The 18,723-nt window shown below is 39.4% G+C and overlaps 2 protein-coding genes and 1 long non-coding RNA gene across 3 annotated transcripts in view; all 3 read left to right on the top strand.

Annotated features, from left to right (window-relative positions):
• LOC139630313 (collagen alpha-1(VII) chain-like) overlaps positions 1–2,523 on the top strand; it is a 54,241-nt gene extending 51,718 nt beyond the window's left edge. Inside the window, exons 66-69 of the mRNA XM_071493620.1 lie at positions 580–657; positions 1,591–1,644; positions 1,770–1,818; positions 2,013–2,523. Of these exons, the coding sequence (XP_071349721.1) occupies positions 580–657; positions 1,591–1,644; positions 1,770–1,818; positions 2,013–2,029 (198 nt within the window). The 3' untranslated portion in view covers positions 2,030–2,523. The remainder of the gene's footprint in view (positions 1–579; positions 658–1,590; positions 1,645–1,769; positions 1,819–2,012) is intronic.
• An 889-nt stretch (positions 2,524–3,412) lies between these two features.
• Positions 3,413–9,302, top strand: LOC139631397 (uncharacterized). Its single transcript, XM_071495630.1, has 6 exons — positions 3,413–3,503; positions 4,114–4,167; positions 4,487–4,588; positions 7,093–7,248; positions 7,597–7,779; positions 7,854–9,302. Exons 1-6 carry the CDS (start codon positions 3,413–3,415, stop codon positions 7,880–7,882), a joined length of 615 nt encoding a protein of 204 aa, XP_071351731.1. The 3' UTR covers positions 7,883–9,302.
• Positions 9,303–12,093: 2,791 nt separating this feature from the next.
• Positions 12,094–18,481, top strand: LOC139631201 (uncharacterized). Its single transcript, XR_011693324.1, has 13 exons — positions 12,094–12,215; positions 12,294–12,338; positions 14,240–14,266; positions 14,366–14,419; positions 14,520–14,591; positions 15,727–15,770; positions 15,902–15,937; positions 16,079–16,126; positions 16,229–16,261; positions 16,443–16,487; positions 16,605–17,101; positions 17,295–17,375; positions 17,669–18,481. It is a non-coding gene; the product is annotated as an uncharacterized lncRNA (long non-coding RNA).
• The last annotated feature ends 242 nt before the right edge of the window (positions 18,482–18,723 follow it).

Genomic DNA, 18,723 nt, shown 5'->3' with positions numbered 1-18,723 from the left:
ATAATTTACAGTTAATGGGTCTTGCGTTTGACTGGCTTGTCAAGTAAGTAGAGAAAGTGGGTCAAAGGAGAGCAGGAACTTAATGAGTCTTTCTTATCAGTGCACCTGGGGAGGATATTTATATGACTTCTGTGCACTGGATGTGCTTTGTAGAAAAAGAAATAGTTATTTTACACATATAAGTGGTATATTTAATACATCAGTGCCATACTGTGTGCATCAGAAATGCATTGCGACAGTATGAAAGTGGTATTCTCTGCATCCTTGATGTTTACATCATAATGAAATCACATTTGGATATTATGCATGTACTGAAGCAGCATAAGTACAGTGTATAACAAATTGTTTGGAGAAATAATTCCAATGGAAATAGGTGTAACACAAACTGTTGTCTTTCTTTGTTTTCAGGAAAACACCACCTGTCAAGTGATTATAGAACATTGTTGCTATGTGAAAACCTTATGCCCAATATTTTACTGTTTTAATTTTTTTTTAACTTGTAGAATAAGTTTTATGCTACATATGTCTACAGTAAATATGTTGTATATTGTAATTAATGTTGTTTTGGTTGTTTTTCAGGGAGAGAGAGGGCCAGTTGGTCTTGGTATAGTTGGTCCGCGTGGTATCCCTGGTATCCCAGGAGCGAGAGGAGAGCAGGTTATTGTCACACTAGTTTGACTCACAGGATGTAGGCTGAGGGTTTAGCCAGTCATTGAGTGCCTATTTCAGGTGGCATTCTTTTCCCCTGTTACCATTTTCAAAATCCCCTTCACTACAGGAATCAACAACAACTTCTGAGTTAGCATCCCAGGCAGAAAATGACAAAATTGCATCAAATTATACAAATTGATGAACAAAAATATGGAGAAAATTGGAATGCAGTTCAAGAAAATGGGAAGCAAATTGGGGATATCCATACAAACTGAAGAATGGGATCAAGTCTGGAAAACACTTCACAAAGTATTTAAATCAGTGAAGAACAGTATGATCAATTATAATTTATACATAAAACATATTTCACCCCTGTTAGATTGAAAAGATACTGATCTTTGCATTATAAACAAGATTAAGGAACTTTTTATATGTTTTGCACTTGCACAAAAGTAAAAACCTAATTGGAAAATGTCACGTAATCCCTGGAAAAGATTGTTGGTTATACTGTTCATTGTGATCCAGCAATGTGCCTTCTGAATTACACCCCTGAAGGAACCTGGTCCAAATTCAAACAACCTGATGTAAGACATCTGAAAGACTGATAGCAACGAATTGGAAGGACACAGGTCAGCTAAAAGAGGGACTGTCATTTCAAACATTGCTCGAGACAATCTCCATGGAGGGAACTGTATCTAATCTTTTTGAAGTTTATAATGACAATCAATAATTCTGGAAAATCTCAAGACATCTTGACACTCATGAAGAAAAAACTTTGGATGAAGATTTGGATCATGTAATCACACAATCAACTTATGTCTCTTACAGCGTTTCGTGTTTTTTTTCTTTATGGGGAATTAGTCATTGGAATTATAGTGTTTGCTTCCTCACATGCAAATGTTTCACCATAACGAGTCCTTACCCCTGTTCATGTTCCAGGGAGAGATGGGTCTAAATGGAGCCAAGGGAGATAGAGGAGAGCCAGGCATGACGGTCAGTACTTAATTCTTACTACAGGGCTCAATCTGAACAGCAACCAGCACACGCATACGCAGAGTTGATATGGGGCTTGTGTTTGTAAGTGTATTTTGTCTGGTTTCCATTTATTTTGATTTCAGGAAGATGAGATCAGAGATTTCATTCACTCAGAGATAAGTCAGCACTGTGGTGAGTGTTTAATGCAGCATGCATTGCTAATTTATTAGTGCTGTCCCCAAGATTAACTTTAGACTGTAATCACAACACATGAGTGTAATACAAAAAAAAAGCCATAGAAAACTACTGCATTGCCATGACTCTTTAAACTGACCTTAATTATTCCCTCTTTCTGCTTCTCTCTGGTCCATCTGTCTGATCATCAGCCTGTGGAGGTGAGTGAGCCATTCGACTGCAGCCTAAGAGAGAAAGGAGGACAGAAGAGCTGTGATTTAGCATGAGACACAGTGGTATACTGTGCCACAAATGCTGCTGCAGAATCTATAGTGAGAGCATTCAGTGTCATATATAATATATTTTTCAAAAAAATTGATTACAATTTAGTGTAATTCATGTTTGTTTGCATTTGTCTGAATAGCATAACACAACAGTATGAAAGGCACTGTTTGACCAGGTCCCTTTCAGATAAATCTTGAATAATCTTAATATAATCTTAAAATTGGCCAGAAATAATTGCTACTGTGTGTGATTGTTGATGTTCTTGCCTTGATGTTCTTCTTTGTCAAGTTGTTTACTCAAGAAATGTACATGTTTCATAATTAACAATTCAGTAATGGTTTGAGTCTGAATATGTGGTGGAAAATTGGTGGAGGGCTGATATATACAATAATAGACTAATGTATGTTAGTGTGTATAGGTCATGAAAGGGACCTGGGTCGTGATTTGGCTGTCAAAGAAGTGTGTCAATTTGGCAATAAAACCAGGCTGCTGCTGAATGCTGTCTCTCTCTTGTTGTGTTTTGGTGTCTGAGTCTATTCCTTAAATTAGAAGTTTTCAACACATTTGCGATGAGGATGGGATTCTCGGGATTGTGGCAATTGATTCCAACAACGCCTCCAGTGAAACTAATTGTTGGTGGTAGGAAAATCAAAATACCAATTTTAGTGTTGAGCCAAACTCTGGTTAATTTACTAGGAAGAGATGCATTGTGTAAACTGAAAGTTAAAATTTGGTGCTCGCCACAAGGAATTTATGTTGACAGATCTGGACTGGATTTCCAAATGTATGTAGAAGGACAATAACAGACTGCAGCGTATCATCCACTCTGCGGAGTAGGTGATTGGCTGCAATCTTCCATCCCTCCAGGACCTGTACGCCTCAAGGACTCTGAGGCGTGCAAAGAAGATTGTAGCTGACTCCTCCCACCCTGGACACAAACTTTTTGTGACACTCCCCTCTGGCAGAAGGCTGCGGTCCTTCAGGACCAAAACCTCTCGCCACAAAAATAGCTTCTTCCCATCTGCTATTAGCCTTATCAACAAGGCTAGAGAGCCCCACTGTTGCTGATCCCCCTGATCCTCAATTGCACCGATCACCAGAAAAAATTCCCTGAATGTGAAAACATACTTGGCAATAAAACTGATTCTGATTCTAATTCTGATTCTGATTCTGATTCTGATTCTGATTCTGATGCTCAAGCTGAGCATGAAGAATTATACTGGTTGGGTGATATTGCTGAACCTGTGACGAAAATCATTAAGAAGTGGGAGGAATTTATTAGAGTCCAGATCCCAAAAGTTTTGAGTCAAAAGGTCTTGGGCCAAAGATGCTGGCCGCAACCAAAGCTGAACGGCAGGAGACAGATAATCCGTTGATTTTTACTTCAGGCAACAAGACTATGATCAAGATTCTGTGTGGTGCATTTATGGTAGCAAAACCACAAGTGCTAACAATTCCATTTTGAAAAATGATGCAAAGCTCATTCAGACCTGAGGAAAACCAAGGCGCCTTGGTGGAGGACATGTTAATACACCAGAACAGCTGTGGTCGAAGCATAATACTGATGTGTGAATGGTGCGTTCAACCAATCGGGTCAAAACTGAACTAAAACCAAATGTGAGGTTGCCAAATCGTCCACAGTATCCACTGAGTCTATTCCTTAAATTAAAAGTTTTCAACAAAGCCTTTAGTTGAATGAGTGCTGATTTGACCTGGACTCAAGTCAAATAATGTTTGGCTCGAGTGCAACACAAGCAGCAGTGACTAAAAGGATTACAACCAATTTTTGGAAGCTACCTCATGTGGAATGATTTTTTGTGTTGTTGTTTAGGTCGATATTGGCTCATGTGTCTTAAGTTTTTCTACCAGAATGTTTATTCATTCCTTTTTTTGAAATAATTTTACCTTTCTGGCTTCCTGTTTTCTCCTCCTGTGTAACACTTACCTGGTACCTCTCGCTCCATGAATTCTGTCTCTGCTCCCGTGGTGTCCCTATTTGCTCCTCCCTGTCCTATCTGGCTCTCTCAGGTTCAGGCCCGTACAGGCTGATCAGGGCTCGCCGTGCACCAGAAGGTGAGGAGGGTGAGTGTGTCTGTCAATCCCTATGCCTGTTGGCCTCCCTCTATTTTTCTGCATGTTCATCTTTAACAAACAGGATCAAGCTGTTAGTGTTATGTCTGAAGACCCCTGAATACTGGCAGGGTTTCTCATCAAGAAAACAGAGGACTCCATTTGTGTTTCATGTGTCTGACTGATGCGTTATATATTTTATATCTCTGATTATATCCAGACAAACACATATATTAGGGTATACTGTAGGCTCTATGTAAATGCCTTCTCTGTACCTGACTAGTAGGTTGGCAGGCTGAGTTGAAAGATCTCTGACCTGTTCTTCTTTCAGGTCATGAGTTGCATTTGGTGGTGAACACCAACAACCCAGACTATGGCTACGACCCGTGGGATGAACTGTTCTACTTCACTCCTTCTGCTAATCATAGTGACGGTACTGTATATTTCATACTATATTCATTGCTATCATGCAGTGAGGGAGCGTTTACTGATGCACTGAGCACTATCTAAGCCAGCCTGGTCTCACAAATGTTCATTAGATAGGTAGGTAGTTAGGTAGGTAGGTAGATAGACAGATAGATAGATAGATAGATAGATAGATAGATAGATAGATAGATAGATAGATAGATAGATAGATAGATAGATAGATAGATACTTTATTAATCCCTTGGGGAAAACACCTGTGGCTGATTTCTGACAAAAAATCAAAAGTGTTTCAAAAATGGACTTCTTCCAAATTGCCACACTGCAAGTTGGAGGTAGTTAAAAGCCAGGTGGTCATGGAGAGGGGGAGATGCAATTTGTTAAAATAAATATCCACCTTGAGGAATGTCATCAAACACGCAAGGATACAAAGTCTGACAGTTCGGCCTGTTTTGATACTGGCAGGTGAACCAACAAGTTGGCTGACACCGCAACATAAACAGATATTTATCATTAGCTTAGGCATGATACTCTGATTTTGCTTTCCTGTTAGTTGGCACACATGACACGGTGTCAATGTATGCAGCCATATCCCTTTTGTCATGTGGCCAAAATACCAGAAATATTTCAAAATGTGAAGATATGTTTTCTGAACACCGAAATGTCCACACTCATCATGCACCTCTTTCAGGGCCAGGGAATGAAGCTTTGCTGGCACCACAATCTGGAAACATCATTTTCCCACTATCTTCACCCACAACAATGCATTTTCTAAACAGCAACTCATTATGCAAAAAATATCTACTTGCAGCGTTACTTAACTCAGAGGCAGGCAAAACACACTCAGATATTTCTTTCAGAGAGGGATCATTACATTGTACCTTTACTACCTCACTGTGTTACAGTGACAAAGGGAACTCAATTCAATCAATTCAATTTTATTTGTATAGCACAAAATCATAATATACATTACCTCATGGCACTTATAGGGTCGAGACCTTACTTTTACTCAGACAGAGACGACAGTATAACAGTGTTACTGTCAGGTGACATGTCAGGAACAAAAGGTGACCACAGGAGACGGAGGAGTGCCTGCCCAAATTCTGCTACCCAAGTTGTTGCCCAAACAAAAGTGTACACCTTGGATAGGCAATACTGGCTATCAAGAACCATGTAGGGGCCCCTTGGCTCAAATAAGCAAGAGACAGAGAGTTTCATATGGGTGCCTTTATATTTATTTTTCTTCCCCTTTCACTGGAGCACCATAAAAATATTGAGGAATAAACAAATAACTTATTTGTAGTTCCAGAATTCACATATAAACCATGTATTAGACTGACTGATAATAAAAAACATTATGGTGGGCTCATGAATATGCCACTTTAAATTACAACAGTGAGCATGAAACATAGCAGTAGCAACATAAATACCATATGAATTGTTTTAGTAAACCCTACTAAATTCACATTCAAAGTCTCGACAAATCCACAGCTTTAAGCTTGACGACATGTGTTAGTCATATGAAGAAATCAAATAATAAATGTCCCATTTCGTTGCATGAACATAAATGACACCTCTGATATGAATATATAAATAATATAAATCATTGTGCCCACTTTTTTCCGCATACCAAGGGCACATACCAAGTGGAAAATCACAAATAAATTTGTTTCTTACGGGATGCGAACATATGAACAGGATAAACAATCACCTCGGCTTCATGCCTTTTGCCATACTTTACGTGATGCATCGATAATAGCCTTGCACCAGACTCTCAAATGCAACAGCAAAGAAAAACATGGAGGTCTCCTAAATAATTGTGAAACAGGCCACAAGGGGACAGTGTAGCACTGCATCATCTGTCATTACAACCCCTGTAAACAGTCACTGCATAAGGGAATATTCAAGTAATTTAGTGGCCGTTTACAAACCATCCTGTGCCATTGAACAGGTAGAATCTTCAACCCCTCCGACAACTGAGAACACAGTTACTGGTATCAGTTTCCCTGACAGAAGACAGAATCAATAATGTTGGTCTGTGTATCCTTCAGAATTTTTATCTGGATGTTCAGATCATTTCCCGCCAGTGACACAGACCCATCTCGAATGAAAGGAGCATAAGCTACCAATCATCCAGTTCACAGGTTCATAAGCACCTCAGAATCACAAAAGTCTTAAACATGCACCGCAAATGCAGCAGGCTTAACATTAGTTTCCACTCCCTTGGTTTTAGCCTCCAACACAACCCAATCTGCCCTCTGATGTGCAGCAGTGGAAAGCACCCCTCTTGTATTGCTGGGAAATGCAACATTAAAAACATGCCCAAAGATATTCAAAAGATGACCACCAGGAGTGTGTCGACCATACCTGGCTTATACGATGCAATCAGAAACACATGCTCACCACAGTTATTAAACCAATGTTGTGTCTTTTTCTTGCTTCTAATGAATTATCTATACTGTTTGCTGGCTGTGTGTCTGTTTGAGTATGTTTCGTGTGTGTGTGTGTTGACAGGTGAGGCTGTCAAAGAGGACTCACAGAAAACAGTTAAAGTCAGTGATGATGTTCAGAAAACGCCAAGAGCTGGTGATCAAAAAACAGTCAATGTTGCACCTTTGAAAGCAGTCAAGTCCAGAACGGTCAGGTCCAAGAGGGAAGTCAAAGGGGAAGGTAAACCAGCTCATCTGCCATCATCCTGGTTTGGGATTTATTAAGGGTTAATTCTGTCATCCTGCCTTCCTGGTGTCTGGCCCTCTCTGTATGTCTCAGGGTTTCAGCTGCTCTGCTGTTGATTTAGAGGCAATTATGCCTCCAGTAACATAATATATTACTGCTAATGTCTTCTTTTTTAATTTAAAAATAGATTAAAAATAAATGAAATAAACAGGTTGGTTTTGGTTTCCTGTAGTTACTTACTGATGCTCTGCTTCTGCTCCTTTTTTGCCTGGCCTTTTCTCATTGTGCATGCCTCTTTGTATCTGCGTGTCCATACTCTTGATGTGTGTTTGTGTTCTGCAGCTCCAGCAGACCTGTGCCAGCTCCCTATGGAGGAGGGGAGCTGTGGACGTTACACTCTGTGTTGGTACTACAACAGTCAGGCTCGGGTCTGCAGGCCCTTCATCTACAGCGGCTGTGAAGGAAACAACAACCGCTTCCTCCACCTGGAGGAGTGCGAGGAGGTCTGCCTTGGGGAGACTGAAGGTACCCAATCATACATACACTAGTTTATGTCAGATATTAAATGTACGCACTCTAACAAATGATCTGTTGTGCAGGTCCTCCTCCCTTGAAGACAGCACGATGATTGTGGCCATTTCTTCCTAAGCCACAGAAATGTTTGCCCTCATATAGCTTTTATACATTATTATTTAGTCAAATGTCAGGATTTGTTGATTTTTGTTTGTGTTTTTAAACCCAACCAAACTTTACCAATCCAGGTTGAGAGGGGATACCAATATGCCTCCTTGTTTTGTGTTCTCAAAACCATCCAATAGAATCAAATCACCAGTAAAAATAGTGATGATCAGATGCCTTTTCAAGCTGACATCTGTTTATAGGAAGTTACTATGACTTAGTTGTGTAATTATCATGATAAAATCATGACAATTAAACAGTGGCCGTTGTCTGACTTGTAACATGCCAGAGGAAGTAGAAAATCTAAAAAAAAATTACCTTAACACAAAGCTGCATTGGAAACGAGGAACACACAGGGTCAAATGGGCAACACTGTATCAAACAGGACATGTTAAATATCAGGTCAAACTACACCCTTTATGAATTTACCAAACCGGTACTTACTACAAGGATGTTATGTAATAAGGTGCTTTATTATTTTGCTCAGTCCTTGTAGCAAAATGGGCTGAGTTATGGGTTCTGGAAGTATGTTCTCATTTGTAAGTGAGCATTTTTAAGTTTTCTTCTGATAATAATCTTCTGGTAATGTGCATCAACATAGAAACGCAGGAGGTACCTGTACAACAACATATTAGCTTAGTATTTCAATGGCCTTTAGTTAGAAAATAAACTGCACCATAAATGATGAATTCATCCTGAATTGACTCTGAAGCCAAAAAGATTTAAACTGCTGAATGTATTCACGGGTTTCAACAAAGCAAAAAAACAGAATTGAAAAAACAATAACCTTAACTTTTACATGTTAACAGGGCAGAGAGTATATAAATCTAGATTAATCTATATAAATATAGAACAAAAACAGAAAATAAAATAAATAATTTATACAACTAGCATCAGCCCTTAGCAGCACAAACAGTTTTAAGTTCTATGATCGGCTGGTTTCTTACTGCAGTGCACCTTAGGAGTTGTGATTGACTGCTTTCCTAGTATTTTTATGTGCACAAGCCTTTACATTTTGACATTTTATCAAGCAGGCTGATTTTTTTCAAGAGAATTGAAATAAATAAATCCAACTGGATAACTCCAATGCCTTGAAAGTTCTTTAAGTATAAGTCATCAAATGTTATCTATGGAGAAGCTTTTACCCCCTGAATGTTAAACGCTGGAAATAACCCCTCTTACCTCTCCGCACAATAACTATGCAAGCACAAATATATTATTTTTTTTATTTGGGGAAGTGTATCTTATCAAGACTGCATACTTATCTGCCAGGGAAAAGTTACAATTGTTATACTGTTTATTGAATATGGAAGTTTTTGTTTTTTATGGGGAACAAATCATTTTATTTCTGTAGTATTATGGGACATTTAACAAGCATTTCTAATAAATTAAATGTCTGAGAAAAACAAAGTTGGACTTAATACTTGTTTTCCATGACTCCTCCACCCTTGGTTTTTTCAAACTCTCTGCCCTCAGTTGATTGGCGGGAGACACACTGACTCAATATCCATGTCCCCACACTTAAACAGGCCTCACACAGCTTCATTGACACGTTGTTCCTCTTTACCTGACTTAAAGGAGCTATTTGTAAGTTTTGCTATTGCTGCATAGCCAACATCAGCATTAACAGCTGTTTACTTAACATTCTTGCCAAGAGCTTCAGCCATCATTGTGTTTACAAAACAAATGGTTATAATACGCCCTCTAAGCAGCTACTTCTTCAGGGCAGACTGGACACTACAGTGACTTGGTATCGGAAAGTGCGGAGATGAGCCGACTGGGACAGCACTAGCTGGTTAGCATGCAAACTTAAGTTGAAGAAAAAATGTGATGAGATAGAAGCAGCACAGGAGGGTTGCTTTCCACCACCGGAGTCAGCTCTTGGCAAGTTAAGGAGTGAAGTTTGATGCTGAACTGGCAGCATTTCTTAAATAGCTCCTTTAACTTGAAAAGTTATCTCAGTCAGGTCCTTATCATCCTGTAGACTTGCTTGTGTTGGCAGAGGCTGTGTGACAGCTTAAACAAGATTAAAGCAGTCAGAGTGGAGCACCAGAACCCACCTTGGACTCAGACATGAACACTGGGTACTCTAGACTCAACTCCGACTTGAGGTTGAGTGACACAACTATAACATTTAAAGTGTACAGCTTCCAATCTTCTGGGATGGTATTAGTGAGGTGGGGCACTCATGATGGGTGATATGGCCTGGCTTGCATTTGGAATTCCAGTTTCTCTAAATGATAGGATTTAGGTCTTCACCCCATGCAACAGCTGATCTGTGGAGTGTGCTTCTGGTTTTTGAGGTGAGTGAAATTCTAGTATTTTATTTATGTGTTAGCACTAATTAGCAGGTATCGGTGTCTGCGCACACCATTCCTGACATGTTAGCTTAGCTCGTTAACTAGCTAATTTAATTAACCTAGGTTTAGCCTTCAAGCAAGACGCCCAGCTATGTTGTGTGCTTGCCACAGTTATTAAACCGGCAGGCGCTGAAGTCTCTGCTCCACACTCTCCTTAACACCTTGCCCATCTTTAGATTAGGCGGGAGTTTGATGGAGTCAGACACGACCAAGATGTGGTGTTGGTTCCTTGTCATGCTGCGCGTCATCCTGGTGTGGCGTTTCAACAACACAGTCAAATGACACATCAGGACGACATACCAAACACAGTCAAACGACAGGGACTGCAACAATACGACTAAAGTATAGTTTGAAGTTCAACTGACACAGACAGATGTTTTGTCAGGAGAGCAATTGACACAGGTAATCTGTTTGTGAAATTGTTTTGTTACACCTGAAATACAGTTCAAAGTTCAATGGACGTCACATGGCACAAATGATACCCCTTACAGTGCCAGCTGGGATGATGTTAAGCTATTGCTATTATTAGGTAATGTTGATTGATACAGTATGTCGTATGACATTGTAGCTGTCATGCTGATTAATTTATAATTCTGATTAACTACATGCTCCAAGCTAGATTCCTGGCAGACTGCCTTCAATGTAGACTGCAGATATTAGAAATCATTCTTAAAATGTATTAGTATGATTAAAGAAATTTGTCAAAAGCTGTTTTCCCTCACTTTGCTTTCTTTGACTTTCGTTCCCTTTTTTAATTTGGCATTGTGGTTTTGCTTTCTTGGCAAAGAACATGACTAACAGCAGGTGCTCCAGCATCAGCAATTTTGATCCTTGTGCATTCACTTTGCCCATTTCTACCTACATCCGTGATGTTGGAGATGTTTTGAATGATCCACTACAGATTCTATCGTCCTGAGGGTGCGCTGTTGCAATCACTTCATCTGATTTGTTCTTATGTTTGTTTTTGCATTATTTTTTTATAGCTATATCCCACTCTACAAAACTCCTGCTATCAACTTCCATGTCTCCTAATTCACTTCCTGATCCGTCACTTCCTTCTGCCATTTCCTGTCCATTCACAGTCCAGTTCTCACCAATCTCTCTTAAATTGTGATGCCAGCAGAGAGTAAAGTTGTAGATGCTGTAGAGATTAAAGTTTGGAATGAAGAGAAATGAAGATAGAAAAATATCATGGCTCAGCCATCTATTTCAGTCACTCACTTTGCAAAGACTTGTTTTAGGCAGAAATGTTAACAAAGATGAACTGTGTCTCTAGCAGAGACTGACTGTGCTAGCTGGAGTTCTTTCAATTTGTGAGAGCTGAGGTCAGGCACAGACTACCTGGTGGCTATCATTGCCCATTACCCCAACAATGTGGGAGCTTCTGTCAACCAACAAACCAGTGAGTAAAATGTGAAGGACTCAAATGTCAGCCGAGAGACATCTGCCAAAATGCTAACACAACCTTTCTCAAACAAGACAGAACCCTTTATTTCGAACTTATCATAGGCACACACCTGCAATGTCTTTGTGTGTGTCTCTCACCTGAACTGTGAATTTCTTTTTTTTGTAACAGTTACAGGACATCAGCAACATATTCCCTTTACAGAAAACTCACAGAAACGAATTTGCAGAATTAAGGATTACAGTAAAAACAGAGGAGGAAAAGAATCTAAAGTAGAGAATAATCTACTGGTGGCAAACATAGCTGCAGCCACACACACACACACACACACACACACACATAAACACACACAGACAGACAGACGCACACACTTGTGAACTTAGTAACAGAACTTATTGAGGTATTGGAGCAGTCTCTGTCTGTAGACTCCACATCACTCACCTTGGAGTCACTTCAGCCTGATACAGAAAACGTCATCAGTCTCTACCCTCTGTTCCCCCATCTTCAATGGAGAGAAGGTATGGTGCAGTTTTTACCACTGCTCTTTGAATTGTATTTTCATCTGTTAAGGTGTCACTTGTTGTTTGACTCTACAGGATGAGAGGGGCAGAGATGGTGCAGATGGACGCAAGGGAGAGCCTGTGAGTCATTCTTTAACACTGACAGTGATGGTTCTATGTGGCAATGTACTGGTCTTTAAAATTAATATTTATAGTACATATTTATAGCACATAGTAATAATACATCCCTACTTGTATGTATGTGATGTTAGGGTTAGTTAAGTTATTATTTCTATTGCATTTCACAAGTAATTCATGTCTGGTTGTTTGAGAGAGACAAGAGAGCAAGATGATGTGTGAAGTGTGTCCCTTTATGGTTCTTTGCTGATGCTTAAGAGTGAACCAGGCTCAGCTATATCTAGAGGGGGTCTTCCAGGGAGGAAAGGTAAACCAGGCACCCCAGGGATACTAGTAAGAAACAAACTGGAAAGTTAACACACAATGTTTTTAAACAACCATAAGTCAGATCATCACACTTCTAAATGTGTTTTGTATGGTCACATTTAACCTTTAATCCCACAGTGGGCCTAATACACATAAAACCTCCACACTCATCTGATGTCCAGCTGCAGCAGAGAGCTCAGGTGTAGCTTTCAAGATGTTTTGGATGTACTGAGTAAAGAGTCATGTGTTTCTGATTTGTATACAAGAAAACATTTTATAGTTTCAAAGACATTTTTTTGATTGTTTAATACTAAGAAAATAAAAAAAAAAATGTATGTGTTGTCATCTTTATTCTTATTGTTGTTAACTGGCTTTGGCTATTATTGGATATTACTGTCATTATGCTCACTCAATGCTATCCTTCATTTAAATTTCCATACATTTCAAAATAAATGTGTATTAAACTTTTCCACTCACTTCTTGAGATATTTCAGATTTTTTAATCAATTCTGAATGGAGTGTTTTGTTTCCAGCCAGTGCTCCAAGATGAAACTGTCATTGTCAGACACACACACTTGATGGTAGCATTGAGTCACTTTCATATTTCTTTAGTGGAGGCTTGATTGAAGATTTAAGAGGTCATTTTTCTTACACAAGATTATTTTGAATTTCACTGTTTTATATTTTCCAGTGCATCCAAAACCCAATGTCTCTATGTGATAGTTGAGACAGATACTGAGGGTATTTCTAATAGAGATATTGATTCTTGTTAGAACAAATTAACCAACTTATTCAGACTCATTTCACCAACTCAATCAAACTAGCATTTTGTCAATTTTAAGTCCTTACGAATGAAAACAGGGTTTCTGTGGATTAAAAAGACAGATCAGTTACTTATTTCTGTTATTTAGATAATTATTTTTTCTTCTGATACTATGTTGTCATCAGTTTTCCTGTTTGCCTTAATCTTGAGATAATATATGGAGCATCAGAGAGGTGGGTTTTTATGGCTCTGCACCAGATACAAGCATGGCCAGAGACATTGTGTTTTCACGTCCGTCTGTCCATCCAATTCTTGTAAAACAGAATAGCTTAAGAATGGATCAAGGGAATTTCTTCAAATTGGACACAAACATTCAATTGGACTTAAGGTGTAACTGATTAGATGTTGGTGGTCAAAAGCCAAGTTCACTGTGACCTCACAAAACACGTTTTTGACCATAACTCAAGAAAACTTATTATGATGAAATACACTAAATTCCTTTAAAGTCATCACTACATATATTGCATTACTCTAGAAAGTCATTAATGTAAACTGCAACTTGAATTCACATGAAGTGGTTATTCCAGTTTTTTGTATGAATTGATCTGTGAGTATATGTGTATATATTGTACACATTATCATACAAATACTTTTGTAACAACAGTGTTCAGCATCCCTTTGCTCTTTCTGACTTCTTTTGTCTTTAATTTTTTTGATATTGTTTTAAACTCCGGAAGTGTGATTATAATTTCATGGTGGTAATGTTTTGCACAGCTATACAATGACAATAAAGACTCTTATGTCTTCCATGTCTCTCTCTCTGCTGTTTCTGCAGGGAGAAAAGGGCAGCTCAGGAGAAAGAGTGAGTCACACCATCACCAGCTTGTCCTCTGACTGCAGAAATATCCGGAGGAGCATGCAAGCATAATGATTCTCAGCTCTTATCTCTCTTTGCTGACAGGGACCTCCAGGAGTAGGCAGCGGGGTGGCCGTGAAGGGCGAGAAGGGCTCCTCAGTAAGCACTGTCAAACACCTTAGATGTGCTGACATTTTCAGTTTCCAGATGAGTATACAGCTGTGTATTTTGCATTTACTAATTATGTTTTTATTATCAGGGTACTCCAGGACCTACAGGGGCTTAAGGTCCTAGAGGGCCAACAGGACCACAGGGCAGCAAAGGAGACAAGGTAGCTGCAGATTGATTCAGAGTATGAAATGGCTTGTGGTTGTTTTTCAGGGCGACGGTGCTGATGGGCTTCCTGGACCTCCAGGCAGGCAAGGAGAGCCTGGAGACAGGGTATAGTAGATAGTAGAAGTAGATAGCTGATGGTATGATAATAAATCCAGTTTTTGCAGAGTATAAATACAATAAATACTTCTCAGGACTGATAGCACTCACCTCTGCTAAGGCTGCACAATCCTCTAAATTTGTTATTTCAAATGTTTGAAGTCTGCATCTGGATCCAGAGCTGCATCACACATTAAAAGACATTACTGACAATCTTACTGCTTTTTGCATGTTTCCAAAATCCTGAGAACTCCTCAGTTCATAAAGGAATGATTTCTGCCAAATTTCAAGTGGGACTACTGGAAGTGGTTTTGTAGTTACTTGAGTTCATCAGAATGCTGTTGCCTCAATTATAGTTGCAGGATTTCACAATTATTTCTCACAAATATTTATTTGTGCATATGCCATGAAAATATGGCTGCAATTACACAATGTCTTCAATAATTATGGTGACTTATGTCAATTAGGTTAACAATTACAAAACTGTTACAGGGGGTGTTTTACAAGAGGTGGCTGGAGGTGGAGATTTTACAGTTACATTTGGTAAATATTGGATAAAATGGCAAAATATGTCATAAAATCAGTGGTCTATGCATGTTAGCACAAGGATGAAAGAATTATTCTTCTATCTTTCCCCATTCTTGAGTTGTGAGCAAAGGTATAAAGTAAAGGCTTCCTCTTTGCATCAGAAAAATATATTTATGTCCTTTGATTTTCCCCACATAATAGTTATTTGTAGGTGCAAATTAAGAAGCTCTAATAATTTCTAGTAACAGCCTGTCCCAAGTAACTGGAGCACATTTACAGTAAGATAATTTTAAGAGATGAATATACACATATACACCAACTTTCACATTTGCTGCAACCCTTTTTCGTGAGATGCAGATATTATTGTTATTCCACTTACAATAGAAACAGTCACAGATAAGGTTAAATTATCTGTGACTGTTAAACAGTTGGCATATTTTTCATTTTAGTGAGATTTTATTATTTTATTATTTTGTGCTGTTTTGTGAATAATGTTGTCTTCTCAGGGGGACCCAGGGAGGCCAGGCCCCCAGGAACACCAGGGTTGAGAGTGAGTGGCAGATTGTCATGTAGTATTGGCTAATGACATGAGTATGCCTTTTGGTTTTATATTTGTTGCATGATCTGACTGATATAAATGCATTGGGGGTCTCATGAATGAGTCTGCCCGTTTGTCCCCAGGGTTTACCGGGGCCCAGTGGACTGCCAGGAGAAAAGGTGAGACTGATTCAATTAAGTGTTACAATCTGAGAGGCAGCAGGGCAATAGCAACGTGATTCCATCACAGAAAGTTTCATAATCTGATGGAATGAATCTCTAAGTAAACATGGAAGAACAAGTGAACCTGTCTATTACCAGGGAAATGATGGAGCACGAGGGGAGCCTGGAAGAAGTGTGAGTCCTCAGGTACTGACATACTTCAACTGTTCTTTCATTTTGGATATGCACTTAATGTCCATGGCAGTCTTTGTGTGTGACAGTCTTTACTGTATCGTTCAAATCATGCAGACTCCAGGTTTGCCAGGAAGGAAAGGGGAACAGGTAAGTACAATTATTTTTATGGGTATGGTTGTTAGTGTGCATGCTAACAATCTGCCATACTGTGTATGGGGGTGTTAACAATAGAGAAGCTGCTTCCAGCTTCTCTATTGTCTCTATACTTTCATTGGTGTGTAGATGTCCCTGTCAATGTCCTTTCTGTTACAAACTTGTTTTTCATCAGGAGGAGTCTGGCCTTCCAGGGAAACCAGTAGAAAGAGGACTGAGGGTACAACAAGTGTCTTTGATACAATTTACAGTCAGGTTCTGTCATTAAAACTTTCTAACTATCCAGCTAATTCAATAGAAAGTTCACTGAATAGACATTTTTATTGACTGTCCTCAGGGACTGCCTGGTCAGCCTGGGTGACCAGGAGAAAAGGTGATATGAGAGACGCTGGAGAGCATGGACAAAACGTGAGACAAACATTTTATGCGTCATCATACAGACAGCTTTTCAATATGCTCTTGTGCTACTCCACTGAGGCCTTGAGAGAGGAGAGAGTGAGGAAGGTCAATTGCTCAGCATCTTTATTGATCTTTGTTCGATCATAGGGCAGCCCTGGACCTACAGGTTTGTTGTCTTGCTTTTTTTTTTTTACGAAGTGCTTTTCGAAATTTGTACTGTATCTACTGTTTGTGGATTTAAAATGTCTCTGCTTCAAAGGACTCAAATAAACAAGTGTAAGGAAAACTACAGTCATGTCATGTTCTAAATACACTGAATGAACTACAGTCCAATTCTGATAATACAAAATTGGCAGAAATATGTGTGATCTTTCATGTTTATTTTCCTCCACAGGCTGACATCCAGGGCCAGCTGAGCGGGAGAGAGGAGAGAAAGTATGCACTGTTCTTGTAGATGTTTATTTGTAGCCTGTAACAATTAAGTATCCACATCCAATCTTATCACAGCTGTTGTGCCCAAAAAAAATCCTAATCTCCTGATTACCTCAAAGTTAAAATAAAATGAAAATTAATTGGATTAAAAAATAAGTAGCACGGCTAAAACAGCGTACGTCATTATGATTCCCAGGGCAATGCCAGCTACCCAGGAGAGCATGGCAGCAAAGGTTAGAAAGGCGAGGCAGGGACTCCCAGAGCCCCAGGCCTACGAGTGAGTTTGCTCTATTCTTGCAATTTGTAAATGCTTCTGTGAGCATCTGATAAGCCGCTGTATATGCATCTGTATACACGCTGACCCCTCTCCCTGTTGATTTGCTACGCGTGACTGATGATCCTTTGTGACTTCTTGTTCTTTCCCTGCTGGCTATAAAGGGTCCTGAGGGACAAGTTTGTTTTCTGTCACTGCATCTCTACTTCAATTCACTAGATTTGTGTAAATATCTGAATCATTTTCTTGTTGCCTTTTATATTTATTTACATCTCTTTCACTTCTAATATTTCCAGGGTGACACAGGAGAAAGAGGAGCACCTGGAGAGAAGGTTTGAAATCAATCAGTGTGAAATGGTCCCAATAATCTCACCTATTGTACTATAATGACCCATGTAATTTTATGAAGGTCGGCATGGTGGTGCAGTGGTTAGCACTGTCACGCTGTGTCTGCGTGGGTTCCCTCTGGGTACTCCGGCTTCCTCCCACAGTCCGAAGACATGCACATTATGTTAATTTTTGACTCTAAATTGCCCGTAGGTGTGAGTGTAAGTGTGGTTGGTTGTTTGTCTCTATGTGTCAGCCCTGTGATAGACTGGCGACCTATCTAGAGTGTAACCCACCCTCGCCCAATGTCGGCTGGGATTGGCTCCAGCACCCCCTGTGACCCTGTATGGATAAGCGGTATAGATAATGAATGAATGAATGAATGAATGAATGAATAAATGAATGAATGTATGAAGAGAATAAACTGGAAGGATTTTCTGGTGAGTGGCAGGTCTCACTGTCCTTCATTCTGTTTCCCATTCAGTAGATTCTCGGTGAGAAGAAGTGCAGAGGGCCTGGCAGAAAGCCTCCGTGAGCAACTTTAACTGTTCTGTTACAGTTTCAGTATGTGTCTTGCAATAATGAAACTGAAACTGTCTGATTGTATGTCATCATCGAGTTTTTTTTCTTATTTTGTTTTATGGGAAGTTGTATTTTGCATCTGTGCATGATTTGGTCATCAAGTTCATAGTTGGTGCCTTTACCCTTCAGTCGTCTGCCTTTACATTGTACCTGTTGTTTTTGTTTGAAATGTTTGAATTTTATGTGAGATGGGTTTTTATTTGCTGTATCATTTGTTCTGGGTCATATTGTTCTCTCTTGGAACCCAGGAAATAAGAGGTTATCTGTCATGCTGCGTGATTTTAGATTGAGTATGGTTTAAAAAAAAAAAATGAATGTGTGTTATTTCAAGATGTAGTCCTGGAGACACCTTCCACAGAGGTAGTTTGAGTACTTTGGCAGGTTTTAATATGTCTGTGGATAGAGTTCTGAGATGGCTGTGGTCCAACCCATCTCTCTCTCT

This window comes from Trachinotus anak, unplaced genomic scaffold, assembly GCF_046630095.1.
Source record: "Trachinotus anak isolate AG129_WGS33_773 ecotype Australia unplaced genomic scaffold, CSIRO_AGI_Tana_v1 ptg000013l, whole genome shotgun sequence".
Lineage (NCBI taxonomy): Eukaryota > Metazoa > Chordata > Actinopteri > Carangiformes > Carangidae > Trachinotus > Trachinotus anak.
Note: the sequence above shows the minus strand (reverse complement) of the source record. Positions and strands in the feature narration are given on the sequence as shown.